Here is an 8280-nt window from a genome sequence, read left to right as displayed (position 1 = left end):
AGCACCCGAGGGCGGCCCCTGGGACAGGCCAGGCCACAGATGGGCAGCCAGGGCCCCCCCCTCCCCAGCTTGAGACCCTGCTGTTTCCTGCTCCCACCCCACGAGGCCGCTCGACTCAGAAACAAAACCGGCGTCCGTGTGTCCTAATTTTATTGTTTCGCAGCAGAACGCCTGACATAGAACATAACTAAATATTCGGCTGTGCAAAAGAGAATAGTGCTTAAGTACAAATGGAGACAAGATTTTCTTAAATAAATACTTAAACACGAGTCGGTCCTACAAGCACCTGGAATCTAGGTCTGGCGGGTAGAGGTGCCTCACCGCCTGTGGACCCACGAAGACGTCACGATTACCCTCCCCCCGTAATCAATACATGGACCCAGGGCCGACGGTCACGAGGAGCCCTCTGCGGGGCCGCCCCAGCCCTCCGCGAGGACACTGGAATTTCTCGAAGGTCGATGGTCCGTAACAGGTATTCCTCTATGTGGAGGTGTTGGTCGCTGTGGCGAGTGGGCAGGGCGCCTAGATGACCTTCTTCAGCTCGTCATACAGGACCAGCACGAAGGCACCGCCCATGCCGCGGAGCACGTTGGACCAGGCGCCCTTAAAAAACGCTCTGCCGCCCTCGTCCTTGAAGATCTTTCGCCAGCAGTCCAAGGTGCCCCTGTACATGATGTCGGCTGCGGGGAGAGGGCGGGGGTCACGGAGAGGATCACACAGGCGCGAAGCAGGCCCCGGAGAGACACGGTGCCGACGCGGGGCCCCAGCTGCCACCATCTGGGTGGCTAGGCGTTTCGACCGCAGGAAAAGGAAGCTCTGGACACCCACAGTTTGGGTGGGATCGAACACAAACTAGAGCCCCAGCCTCCCTAGGGCCCAGCACACCCGAGGATCAAGGGCAGAGAGGGGGCAGGCACCCGGCCCAGGCCTCCCCCACGAAGCCCAGCTACTTCCCTCTGGGACCAAATGCTGCACGCCCCCCCCCCCCCGCCTGGCACGGAGCACCTCACGTGCTGGCTGTGCACCTCCGAAGGACCGAACGCCAGGCCACTCAGCGATGCCCCACCCCCAGAGCACAGGCAGCCCGGAGCAGGGCGGAGACGGTACCTCCTTTGCGCCCCGACTGCATCATCATCCTCCGCCGTACGGTGTCGAAGGGGTAGGAGACCACGCCCGCCACGGCCGTCACCGTCTGCGCGATCATCCAGCTCACCACGATGTGCGTGTTCTTAGGGTCGGGGAGCATGCCTGCGGGGTCACCGTGGGCGTGAGGCCCCCGGGATCTCCACGCGGGGAATCCCAGCACCAGGTGACGCTAGACTGGTCACACTGGGGTCAGCACACCAGCCAGAGATGGGGAAGCCGCCTGCAGGCTGGGAGGATGGCCCCAGAGACCAACCCAGTACCCGGCGGCAGGGGCCTCTCCAGAGGGAAGCAGACGGGCCTTGGCAAGTGCAAGGTTTCACACCCGTCCCACTGCAAAGGTGTCAGCAGGCCTGGGCCCGACAACCAGGGCGCCGCACTTCACAGGGCGCGAGCTGTGTCCTCCCCCAAGGCGTACTAAGCCCCAAACCCCAGGACCTCAGAGTGTAACCGTGCTAGGAAATAAAAGCTTCTACAGAGGCAACGAAAGTAAAAAAATCAGCTCATCAGGGTGGGTCCCGAGCACATAGGACTGCTGTCCTTATAAGAAGGAATTGGGACACGGACACACAAAGGGAACAACCCTGTGAGGACACAGGGAGGAAACAGCCGTCTACAAGCCCGAGAGAGGCCTCGGGAGGAACCAGCCCTGCCCACACCTGGATCTCAGATTCCAGCCTCCAGGCCTGGGAGTCCACAGACATGCTATTGAAGCCCCCCGCCCAGCACCTGTCCAGTCAGCCCCGAGAGCAGAGCGCACTCACCTTTGGCGGTGTCATACACGCCGAAGTACGCGGCCCGGTAGATGATGATGCCCTGCACAGAGACGCTGAAGCCCTGGTACAGCCCCCGGATGCCGTCAGACTTGGTAATCTTCACCAGACAGTCTCCCAGGCCTTTGAACTCCCGCTCCGTGCCGGATTTGCCGACGTCAGCCGCCAGCCGGGTTCTGGCGAAATCCAGGGGGTAGACGAAGCAGAGCGAGGTGGCTCCGGCCGCCCCGCCGGAGGCCAGGTTGCCGGCGAAGTACTTCCAGAACTGCGTGTGCTTGTCCACGCCCCCCAGGAAGATCTGCTTATACTTATCCTTAAAGGCGAAGTTGAGGGCTTGCGTGGGGAAGTAGCGGATGACATTGGCCAGGTTGCCCCTCCAGAAGGACAGCACACCCTGCTCCTTGGGGATGCGCACGATGCAGTCCACGATACCCTTGTACTGTTTGTCGGCCGCGATCTGCTTGCTGGCGTGCTGTACCTGGGGGCAGAGACAGGGGTTTTACACGAGGGCCTAAGTCAGACGCCCCCAAGAACCCCTAACGAAAGGTGTCGTCTTCGTAAGATAACATGTGCATGGGGCCTTTAAGCTGGCCAAACGTCCTACCAGAAAAAAAGCATCTTTTGGTCACTACGGGTCCCTACAAGCGTTACAAACAACAAACTAGCAACGATGTTTGCATTAGCGCTACATTTCTAACAATCCCGCAACAAAAACAGCTTATTCTGACTCAGAACAGCAAAAGGGAAATAAAAAGGGGAAAAGAACGGAAGTCCAATGAAGGACACGACGACTGCCCTCGTGACCCGCCCAAGGTCACGGCCCTCGCCCCGCGGGGCCCGTCCACGCGGCTGCTCCATGCGCATGCGTTTCCCGAACTGTGCCGCAAGGCCCAGTGCGCACGCGCCCGCGGCCCCATTTCTGCGCAGGCGATAGCGCCCACGTGACGCGCGCCCGGGCAATCCCCGGAAGCCGGCGGCGCGCGGACAAAGCGGCGCAGCCTCCCGCTTCCGGTGCACGCGGCCTGCCCGGCCCGTTGTCCCCGCGCCCCGGACCCTCGCACCTCGCCCGGCGTCCGCGTGTGCGTAGCCGGCTCCCACCTGTAGCAGCAGCTTGACCCGCTCGATCGGGGCCACGGCCGTCTTGGAGATGGCGGCGGCGATGCCTCCGGCCAGGAAGTCCTTGGCGAATGAGATGGCCTGTTCCGTCATGGTGGCGAGGCGGGCAACGCAGCGGGAAGAGAGTGGAGGGGAGGCCCGGAGAGCCGGAGCGTGGGCACCGCTGGTCTGCGCTGCCGCCGCCGGGACCGAAAAGACGGGGTGGCCAGCGCGCAGCCGCTAAGGCGCCCACGCCCCGCCCCGATCCCCCGCGCGCCGAGCCCATTGGCTGCGCCACGGCACAAGCCCCGCCCCTTCCCGCTCGTCTCGCCCCCACGGGCTGCCGGGAGCAGCTTGCGCCCCGCCCCTCGCCCTCGAGCGCCGCGCCCATTGGTTGAGCCGCCGCCGACGTCCCTCCCCTTCCCGCTCGCCGCGCCCGGGGCATGTAGGGAGCCGGGCCCCGCCCATGTGCCTTGCGGGCTGGGGGGCGCGGCGGCCGCCTTGACCTTATGAAGGTCACGCCGGGCCAGGGGGACGCGATAGACGGCGGTTATGTAAGGGGAAGGCCAGGGGTCGCTGAGTCCGACGCCCGATGTTCATCCTGCCACGGCCCCGGCATCGGACCCTCGGACCCTTGGGGTCGTCCCGGTGATTCCCGAGTCCCGACCGCGACCCCCAGTCTAAGTCCGCTGACCTTTGAGGACCGGCGGCGACCCCGGACTCGTCTTAATGACTCCTGTAGACTCCCGAGTCCCGGCCGCGACCCCAGGGATCACCCCGCGGGAGGAGCGACAGGTCGCGGGGTCAGGGCCGGAGTAGGAGGCCGCTCCGAGCCCCCCAGGCCCGGTTTCTCGAGGGCTTGCCTGTCCCCTGCCCGGTAGGCCCCGGGTCCGCCCGTAGGAGCGCCCCCGGAGGACACCGCCCTGCCGTGGGGTCCCCCGACCCTGACCCCGAGACTCCGGGTGCACTGGGCGCGCCTGGCACTGGGGGGTCCCGGGGGTCCCTCTCCACCCACCCGGCCGCTTTCCCTGGGCCCTGACCTCCCGGGGCCCAGTGGGCCTCAGACTCGGGTCCCCCTGCCATGCCGCGCGCTGCGACGTGGCGGCTCCAAGAGCGACAGGGGCACATGTGCTGCCCGCACACGCTCACTCACACATGCATCCACGTGCCCATGCCTAGACACGTGCCCACACATGCCCACGCACACCTGCACGCACACCTGCATACACACGCAGACAGGCACATATGTCACCCGCAGGAGCACATCTACCCCCCTCCCCCCCAGGAAGTCTGAGACCTAGGTGTTTTGAAATGCTGTGAACTTTTTATTGAATTATAACTAAATGGCACAAGTCGTAAGTGTATTGTTCTGTGAATTTTCATTAAGTGAGTGCAGTGGTGTCTCAGCACCCAGGTCAACAAAGTATCCTTTTCTTGGTGCAAGGATGCGTCCTTTCATTTATTTCGCTCCCTGCCTGTTTCTTCTTTCTTTCTTCCTCTTTTTTCTCTTTGCTCCACCCCCCATATTTTCATGAGGGGCTTTCCTGCATTCCCTCCAGCCGGTGACGCTGGGTGGATGGATGCCAGGGGCGGGCCCACCAGAGCCCAGGGCACCCGGAGCCTGCCATTCGTTTCCCCGGTCCCCGGTGTCCTTGCAGGGCCTTGCTCTGCCCTCTCATGACTTCCGTGGAGAAGCAGGTAAGAGGCGGGACCTGAGGCTGGTGCCGCTGCAGAGGGTGGGGCGGCTCAGGGCATGCACTGGGCGAGGATTGGGGTGTGTGTGTGTGTGGGTGTGGGTGTGGGTGGGGGTGTGTGCTTGATGTTCTGGCGCTTTCTGAGGCTTCACGGGACTGGGGGACAGAACAGAGCTGGGGGGCCCTGCCCGGCTCCCGCTGGCAGCAACCGCAGGGCTCTGGGGTAGAGGACAGGGCGGCCGTGGGTTCTGGGCAGGGACGGGGTGCTGGCGCCGTCTGGGCACTCCCAGGTGAAGAGAGCATCTCTCCTGTCTGCATTTGTACGCAGGCGCCACCTGTCTGGGCGTGCAGGGACCCTGTGATGGTTATCACTGCCCGCTGGGCCGACAGGGGCCAACCAGCCGAAGCTGGTCCTGCAGGCTCCGGCTGTGAGGCCCTGGAAGTAGGCGCTTCTGTTGGAGAGCCTCTCCCGCCCCGGTGGGAGCGGTTAACCTCTGAGCGACCCGCTCCCCTCCCCCAGGCAAGGGACACCCCTCCCTGTGCCCCACCTGCATTCCCAGCGCCCGCCCCCCGCCCCCCTAGCAGGTCAGCACCCCGCTGTTGGGAGGAATGAATGGCTGTGACCTCTTCCCCATTGCTAACTGGGGTTCAGAACGCGTTTCTCTTTAAAAAGCATCTCATGCGGGCCTTAGACGCAGACCCATCTGTCTAACCAGTGCATATGTGCCTCTGTCGGGGTGGGGCTGAGCGGGGGTGACCCATCCCTCGTGCTTCAGGGGGGCTGACCCGGGAGGGCGGCAGGACCACGCACAAGAATACTGTGTACCTGGTAAAGGAGGTAGACTGCGCACCGGGGATTGGAAAGGGAGAAAGGGGGCTGAGAGGTGGGGTTGCGGCGGGGAGAGGAAGGGGTTATGTCCTAGGATCCCCAGGGGCAGGGGTGGGGAGGCCGAGGTATGGCCCCCCCTTCCTTACGCTGCCGCAAAGTCTTACTACGACCTGGACAGTATTAGAAGCTGGGTATCTGAAAAACAGGTGGCCTAACGAAAAGTAAAGGAGGAGGTGCTTAAAGATGATCGGGTTTCCACTGACGGCTCAGAGTGAGTCACAGAAGGGATGAGGGTGGCATTGGGGGGCGTGGCCTTTAAATGAACTGGTCTGGTGAGGGGCTGGGGGCTGCTCAGGGAAGGCGCCTGCCTGGTGGAGGGACCCTGCAGGGGGGACCTGGGGGGGACCACACGCTGCTGTCTCGGGTGTCATCCTTATCGCCCCCTACGCCCACTGCCCGTCCACCCCAGACAAGTGGAGAGGACAGAGGTGTCACCCAGTGATGCATCCAGACAGGCCCCGTCTGCAGTGGGCACTCAGACATCTCCTGAGTGAATGGATGGATGGATGGATGGATGAATGAATCAATGTGACCCGGAAGGCGGGGGTCAGGTCCAGGGCAGTTCCAACCTAGAAATCCCTGTTGATTTAAAGACACAGGCACGTGCGGGCAGCCATGCCCGTGTGCTGTTTTACGCCAGCTTCCCTAAAAGTCCTGCTTTTGCATGTATTTCTAAGAAATGAAGAGACAGGTTGTGTGGAAGTCACACTTTCTTTTCTCACCTTTTAGTTTCTTATCTTTTTTTCTTACTGCAAACTGTTCCAACACAAGGAGAGGGAGCGGTACAAGGAAGCCATGGGCCCTTCGTTGCTTCCACAAGCATCATCTGCCCGTTAGTTACTCTTCCAACTGGGCGTGGCCCTCGGGCGCATCCTTGGTTTACGGGAACAGTCGTGGGTCAGAGCCCTGCCTGTAGCAGCCCCCCTGCCCGCAGCCCGCAGGGCTCCCAGTAGCCAGGACTAAGCGGGGGTCGGGTACCACCCCCCTTCCCCCGGCCGAGGCAGGCGCTCTGACACCTCTGGTTACAAGCGCAGTTTCTTCTAGCAAACCCAGTGTCAAGACGGCTGGCTCCCTGCCCGGCCAGAGCACGGGCGTTCCACATGCCCTGTACCCGTCACTTGGTATTGGGGACCCAGCCCTGCTGCAACACGGTGCCCTTGGCTGACGCAGGGTCACCTGCAGGGATTCACCTCTCCTCCCGGGTAGGAAGCGGGTTGAAGGGAGTGGCCCCCAGTGAACAGGATCGGCGTCACCCCGGGTCCACCGCGCGGGGGATGTGGCCCTGCCAGCAGCCAAGCACCGCCCTGCCCAGGTGAAGGGACGCGGGCGGGCAGAGGGGACCCGGTGGGCGGTCTCCTGCGACCCTAGCTGCAGTTTCACTGAGGCTGCAGGTCCACCCCGGGGCCAGACGGATGGAGGGGCCGTGACCCCTCTCCTTTGTCCCTCTCACTCAGGAGAGCTGCCGGCGCTCCATCGGGATGGCACAGCTCCCTTTATAGCCAGTGTTTCATTTCCTCCCTCCTCTGTCTGTGTCTCACATGGAGACACAATCTGTGATTTTTTAAAACTTGGAGTCCGTCCAAAATTATATACTAGTGTGTGTGTATATATTATACGTTACAAATATATACTTACCCATTTATATATGACATACATAGTTTATATGCTCTAAATATATAAAATATATTATTTTTATAAGGGATTTTTAAAAAATTATTTATTTTTGGCTGTTGGGTCTCCGTTGCTGAGCGCAGGCTTTCTGTAGTTGCGGCGAGCGGGGGCTACTCTTCATTGCGGTGCACAGGCTTCTCACTGCGGTGGCTTCTCTTGTTGTGGAGCACAGGCTCTAGGTGCATGGGCTTCAGTACTTGTGGCACACGGGCTCAGTGGTTGTGGCTCACAGGCTCAGTGGTTGTGGCTCACGGGCTCTAGAGCGCAGGCTCAGTATCTGCGGCCTACGGGCTTAGTTGCTCCATGGCATGTGGGATCTTCCCGGACCAGGGCTCGAACCCGTGTCCCCTGTGTTGGCAGGCGGATTCTTAACCACTGCGCCACCAGGGAAGCCCCTAAAATATATCCTTACACCTAGAAAATTATACATACGTCTCTCTTCTTGGAAGTTATGTATCTAAGAGTCTGTGGTGGTTTTAGCTGGAAAGCACAGGTGAATGTCAACACTCACAGGGGGCCTGTTTGAAAGGACCCCATCTGACATTCGGGGCATTTTTTCCTAACAATAATGGTGTACACGTAACAGACAACGTATACATTGCTACGCAGTCACCACTGTACTCGCCTAGTCATTAAGAGAAGAGACACAGCCTCACCCAGGTACCTGGAGAACGTTTGCAGTAAACAAGCATCTTGACCCCATAAACCTCCCACCGCGTGAGCTCCTGTACGCGGTTTCACCATGGACGGGGGCAGAGGTAGGTTCCGCCGCCCTGAAGGTAAGAGAAGGTGCACGGGCCGGGAGGGCAGAGGACAAACGCACTGAAAATAGAGTGAAACACTGGGGAGTAGGGTCTAGATGCGCCAAGATCTAGTCACCAGCTAAGAGGGAGCGAGGGAGATGCTGACATCACCTGGGGACCTGGCCTGGCCCGCGCATCCCTCGCCGGCCCCGGGGTCCCCCCGCCCACGCATCCCAGCACCCGGGCGCGTCACAGATGCACGGAGACAGCCG

General features: G+C 61.4%; 1 protein-coding gene across 1 annotated transcript; it reads right to left on the bottom strand.

The window, feature by feature from the left end:
• Positions 1–133: 133 nt before the first annotated feature.
• Positions 134–3233, bottom strand: SLC25A6 (solute carrier family 25 member 6). The gene is made up of 4 exons (XM_060138582.1): positions 3015–3233; positions 1908–2394; positions 1108–1248; positions 134–680 (listed from the first exon to the last, which is right to left on the bottom strand). The coding sequence occupies exons 1-4, from the start codon at positions 3123–3125 to the stop codon at positions 523–525; spliced, it is 897 nt and encodes a 298-aa protein (XP_059994565.1). The 5' UTR covers positions 3126–3233; the 3' UTR covers positions 134–522.
• Between the last annotated feature and the right edge of the window lie 5047 nt (positions 3234–8280).

The sequence above is a fragment of the Lagenorhynchus albirostris genome, chromosome X (assembly GCF_949774975.1).
Source record: "Lagenorhynchus albirostris chromosome X, mLagAlb1.1, whole genome shotgun sequence".
Classification (NCBI taxonomy): Eukaryota; Metazoa; Chordata; class Mammalia; order Artiodactyla; family Delphinidae; genus Lagenorhynchus; species Lagenorhynchus albirostris.
The sequence above is the reverse complement of the archived record's forward strand: the minus strand, read 5'-3'. Positions and strand labels throughout refer to the sequence as shown.